The sequence below is a fragment of the Danio aesculapii genome, chromosome 8, assembly GCF_903798145.1.
Source record: "Danio aesculapii chromosome 8, fDanAes4.1, whole genome shotgun sequence".
Classification (NCBI taxonomy): domain Eukaryota; kingdom Metazoa; phylum Chordata; class Actinopteri; order Cypriniformes; family Danionidae; genus Danio; species Danio aesculapii.
This window is the reverse complement of record NC_079442.1, coordinates 37,284,727-37,309,568: the sequence shown is the minus strand read 5'-3', so window position 1 is coordinate 37,309,568 and position 24,842 is coordinate 37,284,727. Positions and strand designations below refer to the sequence as shown.

The 24,842-nt window shown below is 37.6% G+C and overlaps 1 protein-coding gene across 6 annotated transcripts in view; it reads left to right on the top strand.

Annotated features, from left to right (window-relative positions):
* elavl4 (ELAV like neuron-specific RNA binding protein 4) overlaps positions 1 to 24,842 on the top strand; it is a 111,138-nt gene that overhangs the window by 2,676 nt on the left and 83,620 nt on the right. Inside the window, exon 1 of one of the 6 annotated variants that reach the window (XM_056463889.1) lies at positions 15,819 to 16,131. The exons of 4 other annotated variants lie outside the window; for them this stretch is intronic. In XM_056463889.1, coding sequence (XP_056319864.1) covers positions 16,123 to 16,131 — 9 coding nt within the window. In that variant the 5' untranslated portion in view covers positions 15,819 to 16,122. Of the gene's footprint in view, positions 1 to 15,818; positions 16,132 to 18,022; positions 18,208 to 24,842 lie in introns of those variants that run through there. One more of the 6 variants, XM_056463888.1, reaches the window with a different exon arrangement.

The following is a 24,842-nucleotide window of genomic DNA, read 5'->3' as shown; positions in this document are numbered from 1 at the left end:
TTTCTACCTCAACAGACTGTAAACAAACTGTTATAATGCTCTACTTTTGTACTTTTATGTTAAATATTAAGAATAAAACTGTGAAATGACTGATTCAAATTTTTACTGTTACAATCACTGTACATTTTATGTGAATATTTATATTATTTCTCTATACAAAACATTTCCTTGTCAGTTTTCTTTTTTTTCCATTACATTTAAATAACATATTGTGCTGTTTATTTATTTAGGATAAAAAAAACTCTGCTACTTATTTTTCTTGTTGAAATCTGCATTTAGTACTCACATTTATCCGCAAACACACAACTCACATCTCAGATTGTAATTAACCAGGTTAAATCAGACCATCGTTACAGTGATTAATTGTGCCTTCATTAACTGAAGCCAGATCATTTGCATACATTAAATCATTGTACAGGGAAGAGGTGGAGGTCTATCTAGGCTTTTATTTTGGGGAACGGGAGAATATATTCTCCTTTGTAGTTCTCTGTCAGTATTTTTTTTTACAAGCATTAGGTTACTCTCAGACATCTTGCTGAGAAAAACGACTAGAACGTTCCATCTGAATGCAGCTTTTTCAATTATATTTCTATATGCGCAGCATGTGTAGAATTCATACATCAAAGTTATGATTATGAGTATTTTATGATTAAGTAAATCAATCAAGCAATGGAAACACTCGGAGCTACATACAAAGATGTTTTCACAAACATGAACTGACATTAAAAGCCAAGCGCAATCATGAGAAGCAATGGATCAGTAACTCTGAGAACGCTCTACCTATAAACAATCTGGAATAACTGCATAAATATAAAACATTACGTTTGTCTAGCAAAATAGAACAGTAGTTATGTTTGATTTTGGTATCCTCCTGCCAACCCACTCTCATGGGTTCTCGAACATCCAGAAGACATTGAAATGATTTCTAATCACGGTTAATAACTGCAGTGTTTTTTTTTAATTAAGCATGACACATTGCCACTCGAGATACTGTGCTAAGCAGGACACGGTGTGATTTCCAATTATAGAACATTTTCAAGCATTCAGCACAAATGATGAAAATCTCTGAAATAGCGCAAAAAAGTACAATTACGAGAAAAACGGCATGTTCCAAAGAAAAACGCGTCTGACTCCATAGGGTTTACGTGTATAAATCCAAACACATGCAGATTTGCTAGATTAAAAATCTCTGATGATGATTGGAGATGCTATTCATGTGCACACACACACACGCACACACTCCAGCAGGCCAGGGGTTACAGCTGCTCTATGTCAAATGTTGGTGTGCTGGCTTTCTAACTTCATTTTCAGCCATTTCTGAAGGTTACGTTCGCTCCTAAATTCGTTGGAGGGAGCTGAGAAACAAACAGAGATGAGGGGGAGAGGAGAGGGAATTGAAGAGCGATTGGCAAATGTCTGTTGGCAGTGCGAGAGATAGGCAGGGTCATCTCTATTTCACAACAATGATTAGCTCTGCCCATCTGCCGGCTCGACAGGCTCCTCCTGCTGTGATTGCAGTGTTCTCTGTTCAATGTAGCCCTGGAAATTAGTTCATTTGTGCTGCTCAACCCCAGCCTAACTGTACTGAGAACAGGTGCAGCATTCTACCCCCGCACAAAGCCTTAGCGAGCGTGTGCGAATCCTGTACAAGAGCAGCCGAGCAGCAAGTAAAGCAGACTCATCAACTGTGAAAAGATTCACATCTCGCAACACAATAGCGGTAGATTGCAGTGGATCAACTTCCTGTTCAGAAATAAGAACCTTTTTTCTCCTGCTACTAGAATGTCTCTCCTTGCCGAGTTATTAGTGTTCACCTCGGAATTCCGACATCAATAGCTTTTTACCTCTGTGTATATTTAGCCAGCTACAAAGCTACTGCTGTAAACCAAATATGACACTAGCACTTTCTCGCTGCTGAGAATTTTAAGTGCTCCCCATCAATATTCCGTCCGGATTTAATTTCCGATGCCTCAGTCAAGGACAGACTCAGTCCGTGATTCTGTGCTAGTGTGGAAATGCCAGAGCCATCGCAGAGAAAGATCTGGAGCCCTGCAGCTTCAGAGGATGCCGCTATTGTAAGGGCGCTTTGCCATTTTGGAAGAAAAGGCCGCAAGAATGAGCTATTTAACCTGTGGGTCACTCAACGGTCACTGCGCACACATTCACAAGGCATTCACCAGAGAATTAGCCACCTTGCATTGCTCAAACACGCAAGTGTGTGCATGTATAAATGATAGAGTGCTGAAACAGAGACTCCTGTTCTGCAAACTAGCGATGCATCGCCACCTGTTTTTAATAGACATACGCCAAATGTTGCACAGGACTGCATCCAAATACTGTAAGCATTATGATGATGCTCGAAACTCATGGGTTGCAAATAGATGTGAAATTAAGTTTTAAACTAACATATTCCAAATCATAAGAAAAACTTAGCAAGCACTGTTGTTGTTTTTAAGTAGTCTGGTGGTTATAGTCCTAAAAATACATGTTTTTTTTAAGCAAACGCAATACTATCTTTTTTATACATAGAAAATGCAATAGGATCTTTTCTTGTGTGTATTTCGCTACAATTTCACAATATTGATCTATCCATCCAGGAGTGTCCACTAGTGGCTTAAAAATTGATGTGCTAACTTAAAAGTTCAAGGTTTAAACCCTATAAAAAGTGATTTATAAGCTACCACCTCTGTGCCCTTGAGCGAGCTGCATCCACCACCTAATCCATTTTGTGTATAGATTTATAATATACTATAAAGATTCTAATACCAAAACAACAGGACAGTCCACTCAGGATTAGCGTGTTTCTATATTACCGTGTGTCAAAAAAGAGAAGTTTCACTACAATAATGACTACTGGTTTAAACTGCACTGTAAAAAATGCTGGGTTCCACTCAACCGATTTGTGTTGGGACAACATGAAGGAATTAAGTTAACTTATTAGTTTTTACAAATTTAAGTGGATTGAACATAAATCAATTAAGTTGCCCCCCTACCCCCAAAAAATGCAAGAATTGTGTTCCTTTAGCTCATTTTAAATAAGTAATAAGAACAAACAGAAAACATAATATTTTAAGAAGGCAAAGTATAATACACTGGGGACCCTAGACATCCTATAATATGTGTATAATATGTGTTCAATCAATCTGGCTGCAGGAATAAGTATATTAAGAAGGGAAAAATTATGGAAGTGCTCATTACGAAACACATGTAATGAAATTTTGTACTTCTCAAGGGCGCATTGTGTGTGCATTTAGATATGAACGCACACCTCACTTACATATATGCACACGCACACCGCTTCAGGATGCGTGAGCATGTGTAAGTAGATGAAAAAAGCTCCACTGGGGGCCCGTCACCATTGAGGCGAGGAGCAGGTGTCTCCAGCCAGGCAGAGAGGGAAGCAGGCCAGTCTGCCTCGGATGATTCTTAGCCCCACCAGAGCTTCCCTCGCACTGGTGACATCTGTATGTACTGGAAGGTTCTTCTTCCAGGGATGAAGGGTGGGATCTCTTAGCCCTGAGTCAGAATAGAAAGATCTTATTTTTTCTGTACTTTTTGAGGATTTCACAGGAACTAGGTATTGATGAATAGAGCAGCAGATTGGAGGTCTTGAAAGCTCTCCCTCTTTTCTCTTTGAAAAGACAGCTAAAAAAGCAACCGCAAAGAGAGGGGTCAGCGTAAGTGAAACAGGCACCATGACCTGGAAGTAAAAAGCCTGTGATTTCAGCAGCAGGGGCCGTGTGTTGGTGATGATGGTCCCCAAAGAAAAGCACGTTCACGTACCTCTCTCCACGTTCAGTATAAAGGTCTAGTCTTCATCTGGAGTTTCAGGGGTGTGATTTCTGCAGGGAAAAAAAGAACATCAAAACAGAGGATTCAGTGAACAGCGAAAGCTTTGTGTTTCAAGTGAGACTATTCAAGCAAAAGCCATAAAAAGATACAAAATAAAAGAAAGAGCAGAAAAGGGGAAAAATTACAAAGGAAGAGTAATTTCTATGGCTGAGCCAGCACTCAAGACTGTTACCGAGAATGCATACAAAAATTCATTTTTTTTAAATGCAGAAAATAGTTCGTGCTTTTTCAGCATCAGTGTGGTTTTATTCTTTCAGGTAAAAGAAATAGACATTTTAATGATTTAATGTTTCCGAAATGATGATGAAGTGATTTTTTAAAAGCGAAACATTAAATGCTTACACAGGAATGTGTGTTAAGTGCAATACTCGCTTGTCTGGTTTACCCCTGCTTGCTTAAGTACTATAATTAATGGTTTTGTTAATTGAACAGGAATTGCGAAGGCGCTGTAGTGTAGAAAGCAGCACCAGTAATTCATCAATTTCGCTCTCTTTTCTCCTTTTGCTTTTTCACTTTGCACGCATGTTACCTTTTCAGCTTGAGAATGCTTTAAGAACTTGATTCTGACCACTTGGACATGATTTGTTCCCTCAAAGATGCTTGTTTGTTTACATTAAAAACACATTTGTGAGACAGTTTGAAACACTCCAACGGCCAACATGATGGATTTTATGTTCAAGACAAAAGCAGTTCAATTCCAACTAGTTGTTATTAAAGACGTCCAATCATCTATCAGAATCGGGCGGCCATTTTGTAGTAGGATTATCCGCGTTGCTATGACACGCAGGCTGTTTCTAAAGTGATAAATGTGCTCTCTGCCTGAATGATAGCCTGTGCCCATGAGCTGACACGTTGACGAACGGCGCTGTTTCCCCGAATTGATAGTTTCTGAGCCCATACATTTCATTGATTCGTTAATTGTTCGAGGGAGTTGGAGGCGCCTGACTGTCATGAATAAATGATAGATGCCTGGCATGTGTGCATTACCGAGGAAGACCTTTGAGGCGTGGTGTTGCTTCCTCAGAGACGCCAACCGTCCTCTTCACAGCCCTGAGGAGCTGCTGGTCCCCGTTAGTTTCCCCTCACATTAATAATGCATTCTCTCTAACAGCAGTGTTCAGCATTAAATGCTCTGCCATGGAGCCTGTTCAAAAACATCAATACAAACTCACTGAAATAACCCCGTTTTAGGCAGGGGTGGTGGTGGGGAGGGGGTGAAGTTACATATGCAAATTGCTTCTTAAGGCATTCCTTCTGTCTACAGCTAGCGGCTCTTGATTCTTTTTCTCATTCCGAATCCTTTCCTTTCTCTCGCCTTGCTCTCTGACTAAGTACAGCACCATGAATTCTAGGAGAAAGACAGCATGGATGGAGGGGCTTGGTGCAGAAATACTGACGGTGCTTTTCCCAGGGCTCAGAAAGACAAGGTGATGGAGTATCCACAAACAAGGAAAGATAGGTGGTGGAACAGTTGGAACGAGAAAAGGAAAAAGAAGAGATCGATGGCACATTTCTGTTCGATTTTTCCCCAGAGATATGAGTTGTACATATAATATCAAGGAAGTAAAATGACATACATTTTCAAATAACTCAAAGTAGTTGCTCGGAATCAAATTCTGTCCATGCAGCACTGAGAAATTATTACATGATTGTTATTTGTCATACAACAATCAGAGATGTAAATTTGTCAGTTTAGTATTATACTAGTTTAGCAAGCAGGACTATTTACATTGACCTATTGGTAAGCACATACAGAATAGGCACCAGCAGATTACCACGGAATTTTTAGCCCATCAAGCCTACTTATAGGCGACGCAGTGGTGCAGTAGGTAGTGCTGTCGCCTCACACCAAGAAAGTTACTGGGTCAGTTGGCATTTCTGTATGGAGTTTGTATGTTCTCCCTGGGTTTGTGTGGGTTTCCTCCAGGTGCACCGGTTTCCCCCACAGTCCAAAGACATGTGGTACAGGTGAATTGGGTAAGCTAAATTGTCCGTAGTGTATGAGTGTGTGTGGATGTTTCCCAGAGATGGGTTGTGGCTGGAAGGGCATCCGCTGCGTAAGACGTGCTGGATACTTTGGCGGTTTATTCCGCTGTGGCGATCCCAGATTAATAAAGGGACTAAGCCGAAAAGACAATGAATGAATGAATGAATGAAGTCTACTTATTTACTTATGTAAATGTGTTTTAATATATATATATATAAATATATATATAAAATCTGTTTTGATTTTAATTTCAGAAATATTATCGAATAATAAGTATGCAAATGTTTATGTGATTTTTGTAGAATACTGTTTACTGTGTAAAGATATATTTTCTGTCTTTTAGTAGATATAATATATGAGAGACTTTTTACCATGATTTTTACTATACACGTGGTTCTAGTTAGATTTGCATTATAAACCTTACATAAAAGGTTTTTGTTTTTTGTAACATGTGAAGTTCTTAGTTAATATACTCTCAAAATCATTCTGCATAAATCACTAAAGTTGTTTACAAAATTCTGGGCAGAAATAGCAAATAATTTCTAGAGTCTATCTGATCTGCACTCAAAAACATAATTTTTGTTGCTTTTTTAAACTACTTATTTAAAATTAGATGAAACAAAACAATTTTTGAGATTTTGTTGGGACAACTTAATTGTTTTATGTTCAATCCACTTAAATTTGTAAAAACTAATAAATTAACTTAATTACTTCATGTGGTCTTAGCACAAATCGATTGTGTGGAACCGAGCAGTTTTTACAATGTGCCTACACTAAAAATTGCTGTTTTGTTCAAACTACTTATTTAAATTAAGTGGAAACAACACCACTATTGAGTTTTTTTGGGCAGACAAATTTGTAAAAACGAATAAAAATAACTTAATTCCATCATGTTGTCCAAGCAAAATTCGATTGTATGGAACCCAGCATTTTTACAGTGTATTAGATATATATACTTTGCATGAATATATCGGTATTAATAATGAATATAATTTGTATTAATATATAGTACTTATCAGGGATATTATAAAATAAATAAACAAATAATACAAATGTAGGCCCACAAATACACCATTATGAAAATTCACTACAGATTAATTGAAATCCACAGTAAATATTCAGTGGAATGAATAATATAACAAATATGCTACATTCATCTTGTGGTTGCTCTAAGCAAAATCTGGTGTGGTCAGCTCAGTGAAAGTGTGGCCCCCTCTCTGAAGGGAAGCACTGATTAAAGACCAGGACAGATGGACCACAGCGGTCTTCCTCATCGTGCTTGAGAGCTCCGACTGCGATCAAACACAGCAAAGGCCACCCTACAGCCAACCGTCATACAACTCGATCTTCACTATTGCTCAGTCCCCCCTCCAGCCAACCGGCAATGGCTACACCGAGCAAATGAGATGGAGAGAATCGTCAGTGATGTTAATGATCAGAAAAGAGCTGAAGTGTCTTGCTCAATGTCACCTTCATTTGGAACAGGCCATGAGGAGAGTCTCCCACCGGGTTTGATATCTACTCAAGGATTCACCAGTGCCACATTCATCTCATTTTCCCCACAAATAATGAGGCTTCCCTTAATGTTAAACAGAAACACACACTCATTAAAAGCCCTCGCGATCATTTCTTAGTCATATTTTTGACCTTGAAAATGTAGAGTAAAAACAATACAAAAGTCTCTGAGGAAAAAATGTGAATAGACAGACAATATATAGATATAGTTTTTACCAGTTAAATCATAACACATGCATTACCTGAGCCCTCATCCTTTAAAATATCTCAGATTTGAGAGCAAAAGTGTCGCTTTCAGACAGGTTTTTCGTATCTGAACGTGGCGAGCTCCATCTGGGTGAGCCGAGCCTAAGCTCAGCAGCCTGACACATGCAGTGTTGCCTGGCGGTGAAGCCGCCAAAAAGAGTTGATGTGGTGTCGAAGTTCTCCTTTGAGAAGGTGACAGGAACAGGAATTGGACTGGGTGATACTCATGTCCTCTGACAGAGAGAGATATTTGCTTCAGAGGGAGAAAACTTCACCCCTTACTCCCATGGCGAACGAGGATTGTGACAATCGGGATATGTCACATAAGAGAGAGAATTTGATGTGAGAAGAAAAAAAAGTCCTTTAACAAATCGAAATTAAATCGAATCTATGTCTGGGACTATCCAATTTTGTTTTCTCCTTTAAAATATGTGACCATTGGCCACAAAACCACCCATAAGTTTCCATTTGTAGAAATTGAGATTTAGATATCATAAGAAAGTTAAATGAATATGTTGTCCATTGATTGATTTAGGGCATAACGTCAACATTGGGATGTGAAAGTAAGGGATCAAATTAAATAACAGAGCTAGGTGTCACTTTACAAATGCAGACATCCATAATAAAAGCATTCGATTGCTTTCCTAACTTTTTATGCTCATTTGAGACAAAATTTGTTGTGTTTAAAAGTAAACCCACCAAGATCGACATGTTTAGATATTATTATTATTATTATCATTATTATTATGTGTAAATGTCAGTTCAAACACACACGCAAAACCCGCAGTGTCCCATTTCACTCCGCTTCAAATCATGTGTACAGAATCCGTTAGGGAAATAGCATCTATTTATCACTATAGAGCGAGCCTGACAGTCACGCACCGCTATATGAAAATACGGGAGAAATACGGGAAAATACCTTTACGGGATGATAGCGGGATAGAATTGTAAAATACAGTAGAATCCTGGGAAAAACGAGAGGGTTGAAAGGTATGATTTAGGGTTTGTTAGGATTAGATAATACTTGGACATGATGCAACTATTTGAATATCTGAAATAGGGTTGTATATATATATATATATATATATATATATATATATATATATATATATATATATATATATATATATATATATATATATAAAATGAGAAATAGCCTTTAAAGTTGTCTAAATTAAGTTGTAAAAATTTCATATCAATATTTAAGCTTTGATATTTTTACAAATTGTCTTCACGAAACAATCTTTAATATTCTACTGATTTTTGGCATAAAATAAAAATCTATCAGGATCACATATACTTACTTACTCCCAGGGATATTTATATTGAAGTTGATTTTTAAACACACTATGTTGGTATTTCGTAACATCTAATTTTTTACGAGGTGGGTCGTTAGCCCAATGCTCAACTCTCAACCTGGAGGACCAGGACAAACAAACATAAACTACAGACAATTTAGCTCACCCAATTCACCTATTATAGCGGATGTCTTTGGACTGTGGGGGAAACCCACGTGAACATGGGAAAACATGCAAACTCCACACAGAAATGCCAACTGACCAAGCTGGGACCTTCTTGCTGTGAGGCGAAAACGCTACCCACTGCGCCACCATGCCTGTATTTGCTTAACTTTTTACAGGTAATTTACAGGAAAATGCTAACAAACTAAAATAAACATGAAGAGCTTTGAATGTATACACATGCATTTTTTCTCACTTTTTTCTCTAATCTATTAGTGGATTTCCAAATAACAGCACTAAGTGAAGTGTGTTTAGAGAAATTTCTAAAATTTTAAAATAAGCCTCCAAATGAGATGTGCAATTTTTAACACACTTGAGCTGACAGCTTGCAGGGGATCTACACTTCAGTGTCTTTAAATAAACCTGTTATTATTCAGGGTGAAAATTGAGACAAAATAAATGCTCCATCTCACTGGAAGATTTTCCTCAGTTGAAACAATTATCACCACGTCTGTTGCATGTTTTAACATGTTCAACTCTCAGAATAGACGCCCGGTGATCACGTTGGAAGCAAGAGCGAAAGTGAAGTGAATGTGTAGGACACATAAGGAGGAAATCATTAACATTGACAGGACACTTACGGGGTGCAAGCAACAAGGTGGACAGAAGGTTTGAAATATTTGACAAACAAGAGCACTTGAATTTGTGGTTATGGCCAACGGAAGAAGTCAGGTGGTGTGTAGTGTGTGTGTGGAAGCAGTGAGAGATGGGGCATGCAAGGTTCAGAGTAATTAGTCAGATTGAGGGCTGAAATGAGGCAGTGTGAGAGGAGGCTGGGGCTAAGCATTTGTGTGTGTGTGTGTTTGTGTGTGTGTATGTGTGTGTATTTGTGTTAGAGGCCAGGCTGGTGGGATGCTCTAATTGGAGCTAAGCGGCCGCAGAGGATCAGAGGTACTCCAGAAACAAAGGAGCACAGGCAGAGAAAGAGAGAGAGAGAGAGGTTGCTGTACTGGGTGTGTGCATGTGTCTCTTAGTGTTTGAGTGAACAATAACTAAAGTGACATTTTACATGCTCAGCTAGCAAAGGCTTTGACCAAACCTCTGACTGCATCAAAATCACACACATGCCCAAACTCAGGTGTGAAAAAGAGAGCAGACATTCTAGGGAAATTCGCGAAGACAAAAGGGCTTTGAAATATGTACATAAATATTTGGATTTCCAAGAAAATGCGTTCTGAGTGTTCTGCACTTCAACCCACAATGACACTCAATCAAACATTACAATTCAATTTAACAACTGTACGCCGAACGCATCCAAGATTAAAAAAAAGAATACATTTTCAGTGTCAATTAGTTAGCTGAGCATATAAAAACACCATTTTACAGAATGAAAATAAATCAATTAGCCTCGTTGCTTTTAGCTCGTTACTCAATTCACATGCTGCTTCACTTTTAATGGCTTTTTGACAGCCGATAAATGATGTGATTTACATTAGCCGGCCTGTTATAAAAAACCCTCCGCCGGTGGTCAGAGCAGCCATCCTTTAGCTCGACAATACCTGCATAAAAAGCTCATTTGGCAAAATGGCTGACATAAAAATGCATGTGGGTTGGAGGACAAATAACGGCATCTTACATAAAATGATGCTATCTTAGTTTGACTGCTATTATACCTGCTGTTCGTTTAGTTTTTTTTCCGAGAGGCTTATCCAACGCATGATGACTAAATCAAAGTCATTTATGTGTACAGACATACACATACACATTTCTGCAATAGTAAAGACCCCTGAGGTCACATCCTCCCACTCAAAACCTCCATGTATTCTTGGCCAAACTTCCCACCACAGACCTCATGCCAGTCTAATCCCTGAGACCCCTCCCTCCATCTGTCCCCACCCAGCCCAGGAGTGAGCAGATACACAGAGGGTCACACGCAGCCTCTGAGTCATACTGGACGCATTCCCTCAGCCTGCATGTCTACTGTTGTGTACGCGGACGTAATTTAAAACACTTTTTCATGCAGAAATCATATTAGATATTGATTTAGATTAACTTTTTTTGTTAACAGGTTTGTAGGTGCATATCTAGAAGTAAAAGTGTGCATTTTAGATGCTCATTACTTTAGATTTTTAAAAACACAAACATTTCATGTACTGTAGTTTCTCCATTCATAAAAATGTGTATGATATTGTACAACAATTTGAAAATGTTTCAATTGCAATTAGCTAAATGCCAAAATCAAGAACAGTGCTTGATGACAGGACTACATAAATACAGCATTATTTTTAGAAACACAAACATTTCATGTACTGTAGTTTCTCCATCCCCATATGGGGTTTTAGAAATGTGCGCAATTGTACAACAATTTTAAAGTCTTTAAACAGGTAGGACAGTGCACTACCTACATTAAATACAGCATAACGACAGTGATTATGAGGTTCAGTTGCGATAAGCAAAATGTTAAAATGCACAACTACATTGACAACTACATGTACAACTACATAAATACAGCATAATGATAATGATTTAATAAAGATATTTCCCAGCCATAAGATATTTTAAAAATCGCATGATAGCAGGTATATTCCTATACTTAAAAATAGTCAGATATAAACATGGATTAACTTATTTTCATGAACATAATTTTATGCATAGGAAAAAGTGTGCATGTTAGATGCTCATTACTAGGCCCACACGGAATCTGCGTGCACAGAAATCTGAAGATTTCCGCAGATTTTTAGCACATGAGTCCATGTATTTAATTGTGTAAATGTGTGTAAATTTAAATTTATTCAGTTAGATTTTTAAGTAGTCCTAAGCTATTATTTTTTAGAAAATGCATGTACTGTAGTTTCTCCATTCATATGGGGTTTTAGAAATGTGTGTAATTGTACAAGTTTTAAATGTGATAAGCAAAATGTTCAAATGCAGAACAGTGCTTGATGACAGGACAACTACACAAATACAGCATAATGATAATGATTAAAAAAATAAATAATGATATTTACCAAATATAAGCTATTTTAAAAATAGCATAATAGCATACTTTTAGTTTTCTGTACTTTAAGATATTTCATACTAGTCAGATATTGCATATGCATGTATAAGAAAAAGTGTGCATTTTAGAAGCTCAAATTTTAAATTGCCTTATGCTATTATTTTTAAAAACACAGACATTCCATGTACTGTAGTTTTTCAATTTATATGGGGCTTTTAAATTGTGTGTAATTGTACAGCCATGTTAAAACATAAAAAAGGTAGAACAGTACACTGCCTAAATACAGCATAACAACAGTCATAAAAAAAACTAATATTTTCCTAACCATTAGCATTTTTGATGATATATTCCTATACTTGACAGATATTTCTGATTTGTCCAAAGCTCATTTGTATAAGCACTGGACAAATAAGCATGTGTGTAATTGTACTACAATTTGAAAGCGTTTCAGTTGCAGTAAACAAAATGTCAAAATGCAGGACAGTGCTTGGTGGCATTACAACTATCTAAATACAGCTTAATAACAGCGATTAAAAAAAAAATAAATACTAATAATTTCGCAATTATAAGCTATTCTGAAAATTGCATAATAGCTGTTATATTCCTATACTTCACATATATTTCAGATTTGCCCAATGATTCCATTTATAAGCATTGGAAAAATAAGCATACATGCTTGTGTATGTGCAGAATTTTAATACAAAGAAAATTTAAACCAAACCTTCCAGATGGGTCTCGTCTCCTCTTCTATCAGCAGCATCAGCTGTTACAAAGACCAGCAGCTGACATTTACTGTAGTTCTTTATAAATATTTCCCAGCTAGACACGGGCAAAGAGACAAAAATAATAATAATAACTGTCATTGTAGGAATCCCAATTGCTTATTTATGAACTGTTGATGCTTCTTTGATTCCTGACAAATAGTGTAAAACACCTAGTGATGAATATTACAGAATTTTCACAGCATTCTAATTTATTTTCTGTTATGTATTGTTGCTTGATACTTACAATTGCCAGAAGCCGATCACGTCTGCCACTATTGTCTGAAAAAGGCACAAAGGAAATCCAAGAGAATAAGAGAGTAAAACGTTCAATCTATATGCAATAAATCCACTCCACTGAAAAACTACATGCAAAACACATCTGCATAGAGGCACTCAGCACTTTGTTTACATCCAAATGAGAGTGCAGAGACCTTGGCATTGAATACCCGCATGAATATGTCTCTCTCACATACACAGATCTATGAAATGCCTAATGGTCAGATGTAGAGGAAAAAGTAAAAACCTACCAAGTGTAGCAGTTTCCTCTATTCAACATATTTTTTTCTCTCGCTCTGAATAAACACACTGTATGAAAGTGAAAGTCAAAGCACACATTTCTGCCTGAAGCTCATATTACGAAATGGTTGGTGGTATTCAAAGGGAGATACAGATTCTCGTTCAGTTTGGAGGTTGTGAAGAGCTCGGTGATGTTGCCATCAGTGGTTGCTAGACATCAGATTGGTGAACTCACAGAGAGGTTAATGGACTGACTCAAGTTTCCATGTGCTGTGATGAGAGGTCCTGTGTATAATTGAATCACGCCAGCACATGAATGAAACGACAGCTCAGTTTTTTTTTTTATTTCTCTCCCTGTTGGTGGGAGGGACCTGAATTAATGTCTTGTTGTGAGGAAGATGAAAGTTAATGCTTTCCATAACTCACATCGAACCACATGGTTCAGTGAGCAAAATGGGATGTAAAACACACTAACTAGTTTATGGCGTGTTTAATTATGTTAGACGTGTTCATTTTAACCTATTCGAGAGAAAAAAAGAGAGAGAGAGAGAGAGAGAGAGAGAAAGAAAAACGCTACTAGGGCAAATGCTTTTAAAAGTACAGGGATATATAAATAGGCTGCATAAAGTTTGTTTTTTCTTGGGTCGGGCTTTCGAGGACCTATCGTGTCCCTAAAAGTAAGGTCTGGCCATCCAATGAGAAATGTCTTTCATTTTTTATGGCTCCGCTGGACTCTCATGCCAAAAGTGGTTCTTGTCAAGTCAGTTGCTCACCGTAAGAGACCTCCGCTGTGGTTTTTAGAAGTGCAGGTGCAGAGACGATAAGACCACAGACGCTTTCCAGCCCATTCCAGCCCTGTGATTTGTTCTATTGTATCAGTACAGCAGCACAAAGACCCACACCATATTAAAATGACACCCCCATTATTTCCCCGCAACAAACCAGAGAGCAAAATGCATTCACACAAAACTCCCTGAAGACCCATTGAATGTGTAACATTAGGATTGTATATGCGGAGTAAATGGGTGCAAGCAGGAAATGTGTTTTTTGCCCGTGATGAATTCCATATCTTGGTAAATAAAACAAGATCTGAAATCCCTTCATTCGGCAAGCAGTCGCTCTCAGGCAGCCCTCACCGGTGGAGATGTGAAATGGGTTTTGTCAGGGGTGGGAGCGGCTGGTCTCGCGCTTAATTATTGATTCAGTGCGCGTGCAGCTGCGAACAACAGCAAATGTGAGAACAGTTGGCAATAATATCTTAAAAAGAAAATATAAAAAAAGAATAATACAATGGACGACATTATTTTGCAGCAATGTCCTTCTCACCTGAGTAGATGGCAACTGAGGGTAGCACGTGCGTGTTTGAGTGGTGGGGGGTGACATCACTCCAAGGGAAGACTGAGCTCATGAATATTAATTAGCCTGTGCTGCTGTTGCTTATGTTCTACACTGATTTGACATTGAGATTTATTGTACACATGTTAATAATTAGCTAATATGGACTGTTAATTAAACATTTAAAGACTACAAATGCATCAAGATTTTTAAAAAATGTAAAGCTTTTTAAATTATTGGTAATTATTACTGACGATACACTCAATTTGATTTCTTTACATAGATATAAGATTTCGTAAATGATCATGTGAGATAATTGTGAGAAATGTGTTATTTTAGCTCAATTCACAAAGATTTTTTTACATTACATTTAAAATTAGTAACAACATTTCTAAAACCTCAGGTAAAATATATGTCCATCTGGTAAAGTACACATTTCATCTAGTTTCATCTTTCGCCATATAGATCGCAAACAGATGTCAAGTTCGTCTGAGGAGGTAACCATAGCAACAGTAAGCTAAGCATTGTCTAATAAATAGCTTTTCTGTAATTGTTTATCACAAATTTATCACAAACAACGATTGTGAAATTAGTTTTAAAAGTCTTGGGTAACTGAAGTAAGTAACTGCGAGTGGCGCCAAATTACGCTGTTTCCCGAGAACATCATCAAATTGGGTCTTGAAAATTACGTTTAGAATCATTTAAAAAAATCAATCATCCTAAAAGTCATTGCATAATTCACACACCGAATTCGACCGAGGTAAAAGACACGGTACGACCGCGTGCGTTCTCCTTCATGTTTCAAATAGTAAATTAATTCCCATCTATTAACCTACTCCTCACACGTACCGTTTGCTTTTGACAAATTACACTTAAGCCGAAACGTTTTACATGTACTTGTCTCCATCTTGCAACCGAAGGTCAAACTAGGTGTCAATCACAGCCCGCTGTTTCCCCAAAGGTACCACGCGCGCTCCCAAATGACTCGCGCCTCACACACCCTCTCCAACCGTCTTCTCTAGAGCAACGCGCGCCACCCCGTCTGTCCCGCTCAGCCAATCAGATCTCACACCATCCTGACACTACCTTCCATAAATGGTGTGGAGGAAAAAGAGACGCGCGCAATACTAGCTCCACAGAGTCGCAGAGGAAACCGTCTTTTTTGTTTTTATCGTTTTATTTTGGATTCTTTCCCCTCAGATATATTCAAATACGAAAACATAGTCGCTTTTCGACTGCAGCTGTAAGTTTTCGGCTCCATCTCTCCGCCGACCTGTCTGCATCCGACTGTCCTTGGGTCCACGCGACACCTCCTACAAGACTTTAGGAAACGACTTACCCCCAAACGCTCAAAAGCGCAACGTTATTATATATTTCTTTTGTTTATTTATCACGTATTTGAATAAAATACCGAGCTTTTACTTCCCCCCTTCACCTCCGGACACGAGAATGGTCATGGTGAGTAATGTGCTCGTATTTGAAAGAGAATTACACTGTAACGCTAGTGAAAATCACTGAAAAACCGTCTCGCGCAGCCTTAGCATAATGCCTTCATCCCTCGCAATATTTAGAATTCCACTAATTTCTTTCTTTTAAGCACATAAATAGCGACAACTGGGATGAAGACAGAATATTATTGTTTAGACTATTTGAAGGTGCGCACTTTGCGTAAAGGTGTGTGCCTGTAAATGTGTTTAGTTATGGTTTGTACAAAGACCAGATGTGTGAGAACAGTAACCTGTGTGCTTTGTACCCTGAGTCTCATTTGCCAACAGTTGTGTCGTCCCACATTTGTCTTTTTAATTGCAGCTTTATTAAAATTCAATGTTGGCTTTTTTGATCATACATTTAACAGAAATACATATAAATTTGGAATACACACACACATACACACAATTTTAAACATAATATGGATTTACTATATATATATATATATATATATATATATATATATATATATATATATATATATATATATATATATATATATATGTGTGTGTATGTATGTATGTATGTATGCAAAAACCTCTGGAATTCTTTTACAAAGAGCTTTTTCTCTGTCTCTTATGTTTATGTTTAGTTATTTCATGTGAAAAGGGATGAAAATAACCCATTCTTTGCCATAAAAGTGAAATTACTGAATCAAGATGTATGAGTCTGAGAAAAATGCTAATATTAGAAGAAAATTTCAGATGGCACTTAGAGGTTTTTGCATCTGAGCTCTTTATATATATATATATATATATATATATATATATATATATATATATATATATATATATATATATATATATATATATATACACAAAGTCTTATTTGTTTTATTTCGGCTAAAATAAAAGCAGTTTGATTTATTTTTTTAAACATTTTAAGGTCAAAATTATTAGCCTCTTTAAGCTATATATTTTTTAGATAGTCTACAGAACAAACCATCATTATACAATAACTTGCCTAATTACCCTAACCTGCCTAGTTAACCTAATTAACCTAGTTACGCCTTTAAATGTCACTTTAAGTTGTATAGAAGTCCATTATAAAATATCTAGTAAAATATTATTTACTGTCATCATGGCAAAGATAAAATAAATTAGTTGTAAGAAATGAGTTATTAAAACTATTACGTTTAGAAATGTGTTATATATATATATATGATAAATATATATTTTAATGTGCAATACAGATATGTATTATGTTAAAATGTCCAAAACTATTATCTGTCACACATACATAAATGCATAGTGGATATTCAGATATTTAGATTCATTCAGTATGGTCAGTTTTCAGAACAATGTATAATTGACTGCTCAACCAGTTTTAACCATTTTAATATAAAATTATCTTACTTGGAAAAAGCAAACAGACACTTTACAATAGCTAAATTCAATACTAAATGTCTATGTTTTAATCCTTTTTCTATTTAACACTGTAATAAGCTTCCTATATAAAGTCATTGTGTATGAGAATAGAAGGATATTTAAAATCTTTAACGTACTCTGCAATCATTGCATGCTTTTAACTTGCATTAATTAGCAGTGCTGCGAGAGCACCCTATTACCATAATGCCTGTAGGTGCAATCAGTCCGCTCTAACTCAAGCTGAGCCCTTGGTTGCGATTGATTGCCTTTGCTGGTACTGAAAGGGCTTGTGCTAGCCGAAGCGCCTGTGCCGTCTGCAAGGCTGCCAGAGCGAAAGTGTTAATTTACCAGAGTAGAGCAGATGACGGACTGCTGAGGGAGCCAGTCAGAGAAGTGAGGAGGAGGGGGCTGCTCTGACCTCACCAATGAGGAGGGGGCAGGGAGTGGGGCTGCAGCGTTCAGCTCATGCCGAAGCCCGTGCATTCACAAGCAGCCTCACTCGGAGGAGGAATGCCCACTCTCTCTCCTGCTGGCCACACGCTGCCTCGCCACCGCTGAGACACATACTGAGAGAGAGAGGAGAGACCGAGAGAGATCTCCAAGTGAGGAGACATTAGCACGGCTATAGGCGAGAACTCTGCCCGCCGACTTACAAATGGAGTGGAACGGGTTTAAGATGGTAAGGATGCTGCGGTGGTTTCGTGCAGACAAGCATGTGTGTGTGTGTGTGAGTGAGTGTGTTTTTTGCCCTTGCTGTGTCTCACTGCCTGCAGCTGCAGTGGTAGCATTGGAGTCTCTCTGTCTCTCTCCCCTTTCTCCTCTTTTTCAATTCTGCATGCTACTCCTCCCCTTTATCTCAGGATGAGAGGAGCTTTATTTGAGAACAAGGCTGAGGAAAGGAGACGAGAGGAGAGAAAGGACAGGTGTAGCAGGTTCTTAGATGCTGCGGTTTAAAACCATTTACGTGTGGAGGCAGCGTTGAATCTTAATGCTCACCTTTTTTTGCTCTCATCTTCCATTTTCCACCCAGTTTTAATGCTGGCAGCTCCAGTTTGATCTGTCAAAAGGATACAGTCATAGTATTCATATGATAAATATGATGATCTTATTTTTTCTATACGATTTCATATGAAAATCAAGAAAACCTCACATTGATCATTATGTGTAGAAGGTTGTGTAACTGTGTACCCATGCCAGAGTGTAAGTTTGTAAATGAGAATGAGTGGGAGTGACCTCATGTGTGTGTATGAGAATCTATTAGGTAGGGAAGGTGTGTTTTCTATGCATAGTGTATTTAGTTATCTAGCACGTCTGGAAATCACTGCCTATGTTTTCCCATCTTCTATGATAGAGGTAGGGCAGGCTGCACTAAACATGCTGCACTGTGTGTGTGTTGTGCAAGTGTATGTGTCCATTGTTGACTAAGGGCTCAGAGACTGCCTCCCCCGGCTGTCACCAGGCTAGTGGGAGACTGTGCCTGCCAGGAACCAACTCTCCCCAAGAGAGAAAGAGAGAGAGAGGGATGTAGCGAAGCTTACAAACGAATGAAAAAATCCTAGGCCTGTGTTAGCACATACACAGCAAAGGTGGAAGACATTATAATTGCTCAAAAGGCTAAGGTAGTGCAGATATATGCATTTACTAACTTGCAGTGACTGTCAGTTCCCCCACCTGAGCAGTTCGGATTAAAATGTGGGCAGCATTATTCAGTTTTCAGGCAAATGTTTGACTGTTTGTGTGTGGGCTTTAACATGCAATCAAAATGCTAATTGAAAAGAGAGCGATTCCCAACGGTGAATCTCTGCTTTACCTCCTTTCCTTTGTGCGAAACAGTTTGTTCAAGGCAGAAAAACATTGGGGCAGCGAGGAGGCTTGTCCATGTTGCTTATAGTGAGGAAATAAGGTGTGGGAGGGAGGAAGTTAAGGGAAAAGAGCTTCCACATAGGCCTATACATTTCTCCTCCTCCTCCGCAGTGCTGACGTCCCAGCTCCATGCACACCTAATGGCCATTACACAGAACTATGGCCACGTAGATACAGCCTCTCGTCTTCTTTCACCTCACATCCTTTCCTCCCTACCTTCTCGTCACCTCTATCCTTCCTCATAATTTCACTCCCTCCTCCAAGCAGCCTCACTACTCTGCTTTAGGGCTTTCTCCTTTGTTGTCCGACTCCAAGGTTGCATATCAATGCTAATAAGGCTAAAGCTGGACTGAATATTAAAAAGGGGTGGATGAGGGCGCAGGTGGATGACCGAGAGAGATCCAGAGACGAGCTGCCGAGATGCTGATATCTGGGCAGCAGGGGTGGAAAAAGTGCCCCAGGATGTGTGATGGCTGGGTGGAAGAGTTTGCACCCGTCTCCACACAGCGTGACTACACATGACAGCTGAGTGTCAAAGTGGGCCACCTGATATTTTTTTCTGAGAGTTAAGAGTAGTGGCTCAGGTTGCCCCCCTCTGGCTGCAAAGACTCAAGGGGCTGTATGAGCGTGTGACACTACTGCATCCATCCCTCATTCCTCCTGCTGCAGAAGAACGGCAGCATCATTCTGACTGAAACCCTTGCTGTGCTTTTGCAATGAGCCCTCAGACGGTGGCGCCGTAGAGCTTCCACCTGAGTGAGTTTAAAGCATGTTTCGTGCAGGTTTTAGTTTCAATATTTCAGGCACACACTTTTCTTTTTCTCTTTATTGTATTGTTTTTCTGCATAAAGACATTCATTTTCTTATTAGAATGATTTGTCTATATTAGATAATTTTACTCTGATGACGGCTAGGCAAACATTGATTAAATAGCTAGTTTTTTTTTAATTCTTATTCAATTTTGTCCAAAAAATGTGCAAGATCACAATAGCAGTAAATGACACAACAAATGACTAACATTATTATTACTATTTCCTTTATTTATCCAGGAGATCACATTAAGACAGTACTGTCTCTTCTTCCAGTGAGACCTGGCCAAGACGGTAGTTTCCCACGCAAAAATCACAAAAAACAATACCACAAAATTACAAAATCCCCATTCATAAAAAAGGTCCGATCATAAAAAACAATTACAGGTATCCTTTAAGATGTCATACAGAAGATGTTTAAAGTTACTCAGTCGGAAGTGTGTCAAGATTAAGCCAGTTTTGCAGAGCATTCCAAGCCCTAGGAGCATAAAAGGGAAAAGCACATTTGGCAAGTCCTGACAATACTCTTGGGACTATTAACTGAATACAAAAACCAACTCTAGTGTGTGGTTATTTGTGTGAATTGTTAGCAAATTAGACAGATAGGATGGTAGTTTACCTTAAAGAACCTTAAAGTAAGTACAAATGTAATTTTCTCCTTTGATACAAAGATAACCAATCTAAGGAATCATACAAAATACAGTGATGCACCTGTGACAAAGCGTATAGTTGCATGATAAACAAAATCTAGTTATCTAAGTAGAGTAGCATATATATAAAGTTACTGTGTATATATGTATATATGTATATGTGTGTATATGTGTATAATATATATATATATATATATATATATATATATATATATATATATATATATATATATATATATATATATATATATATATATATATATATATATTTATATGTCTCTTGTCTTTCTAGCTCTTTCTATTGGTACACCATTCGAGGATGTGATTGTCTGGTCCGTTACCTTAGTGCGGCCATTGCTAAAATCATATATTTAGTCTTTTTTTAATTTAAAACCAATTTTAATTCCTGCAACGTACACTGTAGTACTTGAAAAGTGTTCTGTAAATACGCTTAGATTAAATACATGAAATATGGCAAGACATGACAGGGAATACTTTCAACAATCGGAGATCATGCAATCATATATATATGATCACCATAATCAATTATAGACAAGAATGTACTCTCTACTTATTTCTTACGGGCCTTATAAGGAAAACAATAAAAGCGGTATAAGAAACGTTAGCTTTTTCAATAACTTGTCAATGTTTATATCAAAGGCTAGTCTCTCATCAATCCAAATACATATATATTTATAAGAGCTAACTCTTTCTATTGGTACAAAATTCGAAGAAGTGATTGTCTGGTCTGTTACTTACCAAAAAATCATATATTTAGACTTTTTTTTATTTAAAACCAATTTTAACTCCTGCAATATATGTTGTAGTACTTGAAAAGCATTCTGTAAATATCAGATACATGAAATATGGTCAGACATGACAGGGAATACTTTCCCTTCAACAATAATAAATGGAGCGACCACACAAAACAAGATTAATTTCTCATCCTTTGGATTGCACACAATATATTTATGAATAAAAGATAATAAGACAAACAAAAATATTGTTATATAGTTTAATTTATATGTAATGTATACATATTGTATATACACATTAGTGACAAGTGTAGACTTTACCATGTTGAAGTCTGCATGCTATCTCTGCTATCCTGCCATGGCATACTTAAGAGTAAACAGTGCTCTGTAATCTATTTGCTATGCTCTTCACTCCGATTTGAAAAAGTATCCTAATACTTAATCGTTTTCAACGGCTTTGACAGATTTAGAACACAAATGTAACCTCTGAATGTAATTACTGAATGAGTCTCACTCTGCCAACTGATTAGAGAAAATGCCTTGAGAGTTACTGAGGTAACTGAACATCCAGCTCTAGGGAGGATAGAGCGCACTGACAGGTGAAGGCAGAATGCGCTTATTAGACAAGTCTCGCATTCAGACTTAAATAACTCAGAGAAGATTTCAGAAGCTAATGTGAGCTTTCATCACATTCCATATTTGCGATCACATCACTTCTGGGAGAGTTTTACCCTTAGTGTTCGAATAAAAACCTAAGAAGATACTGTATCTGTTCAATAAAATGTTCAGATGAAAACTGCCCATATAGAGAGATATCTTTTACATCTCATTTTTCACCCTAGATGGCAATGAGACTTCTCAAATTAAGCTGAGAAAGGTCCGTTTCAAAAAACAGATTGTCACATGTTGAGCTCGAATTTGGTATCTTGTGCAAACAAAAGTAGAAAAATGTCAATATATTCAATACTGATCAGTTTATTTCAAGATTAAATTATTTGTGCTCGATAATGTATTAGCATTAACTGTATAGCTCCAGTGCTTCCCACAGATTTGAAATATACTTGCGGTGGTGGCCAGGTTGAAACACACCTTTTACCCACAGCACATAAATTGTTTACTATATGCGACAAACAAAACATAATTTGACTTTTAACACTATTTTTATTATTATCTGTTTTGAACTTTTTCGTTTCAATGGGTTAAAGTAAAATAAAACTGTTGAAATAAATAAAAAAATCCACTATTTCCCTTTTATGTCATTTCTCTTATAAACGCTACTAAAGCATTTTAGATGTATAAAATATGTAATTTATTGACATTATCAAATCAATAAAATATACAGCAAATGAGAACTAAATGACATAAAAAAGGAATAAAAACAGACAATATCTCTAAAAATTATAATAATTACAAGAATAAAATGTGTAGCTAATTTAAATAAGACAAATGAGTTGGTTACCCATTTCTAATGGTGTACAAATATTCTGCAGCCAATTTAGATGTAATTTTGTCCTCTCTGAGTATTTAACAAAGTTTTTCTGAGTCGTTTAGATTAAAGAATTAATTATTTAATATCTCTCTTGCGGCTGTGCGCATAAAATGAACGACAGCTTAGAAAACGAAAGGAAAAGCAAATCCCGAACATTTTAGTAGATTTAGGAACCCCGACCGTACTCAAAAAAGGTGCATGTCTCCAAAAAAAGTGTAAAAGGATGATAATAATAGTAAAAAAATGTGTCACTAAATATACTCGGGCTCCCGTTAATATACCTGGGCGGCCCGCCCAAGTAAAGTCTATGTGTGGGAAGCACTGAGCTCTACGAAGTTAGAATATTTCAGTTATTTGTATTTCACAAAATTCTCAGGAGAAGGTTTGAGGAAAATATACTTAAAACATAAAACAGCTAGAAAGTCTTTTGACATTTAATAAAGAAACACCTAAAATAAAAATGGTGTGAAACTGAACGCCTTTTATAAATAAAAATGATCCCACCTTATGTATTAACAAGGTTTAGGTAAGATTAAACAATGTGCTATGAATAGTAATCTAATATAATCTTAATAACATGCTTTTGCGAAGAGGCTTTTTATTATGTCAAAGCTAAATATACATGAATAACAACAAAACGCTCAGGTTTAAATTTTAATAGGCGTCCACAGTGATTTCTCAGTTTGATTCATCCTCATTTTCTTAGCAGAAAGCTGAGGAGAGAGCAAGAAGGAGAGAGGGAGCGAGCAGGCTTCACAAGCGCGAGCATAATAATTCCTCTGGCGCAAATTCAAAGTGCCACGCACAGACAGACGATAATCAGCCGAATATACACAGCACACACAACCTGCTTACCAACACAACACACCGCTCGTCCTGGCATGCTGACAGATGCATAGATATATAAAATAATATGTTCGGCAGAGGCTCCATCACAAACAGTGATTGTTGGTTAGAGCTGATCACAAGATAAAATAGAGAAAGGTAAAAGAAGCACATTACCGCCCATTTCTTTCAAGCTGGCTCTCATCCCCTATCATTCTAGCTTCCGACCTCCCTCATCCTCCATCCCACTTTCTTTGTTTCATTCCTTCTCCTCTCTCCCCCACCCTCACTCTCTCTCTCCGCCTGTGTGTTTTGGTATTCATACAGACGTTCGGATTTGAGTGGCAGGCTCTCTCGAGACTGTGCACAAACTGCACATTTCTCTGATCTACATTTTGCACCCCAGGAAAAGACAGCAACAGCAGGCGAGTTTTTGCTCTCACCATTGCAAATGCAGTAGCTTTTTCTCTCCTGCCTATTACCCAATTAACTGACCTGCCTCCCGTGACGGTAAAGGACTTCTCAAGGTCATTCGCATTACAGCGACTCGCATCACACAATCACACGGAAATCAAAACCTTTAAAACCTTTACAGTGGGAAAAATGGCTGATGTATTTAAAAAAATTACATAATGTGGCATAATGATGGCTGATACGGCATTCAAAAGAGCACACTCGAGGACTTTTATTTGTGCTTATTCTCAGTGGATGAAAAGAGGGATGTGAGGAGTAGAAGAAATGCGACGAGAAAGGGAACATGGATATAAATGTCAAAGAAAGTTGCACTCTTTATATATCAGTGGTCAAAGGTTACAGCAGCAAAGGGTTATGGAGCATGCAAAGCATGGCAGCTCCCGCAATGAACCCTAACTGAGAAAGGGCAAATGGGGTGGCACACAAAAACCATCTTTCCCACAACAGTA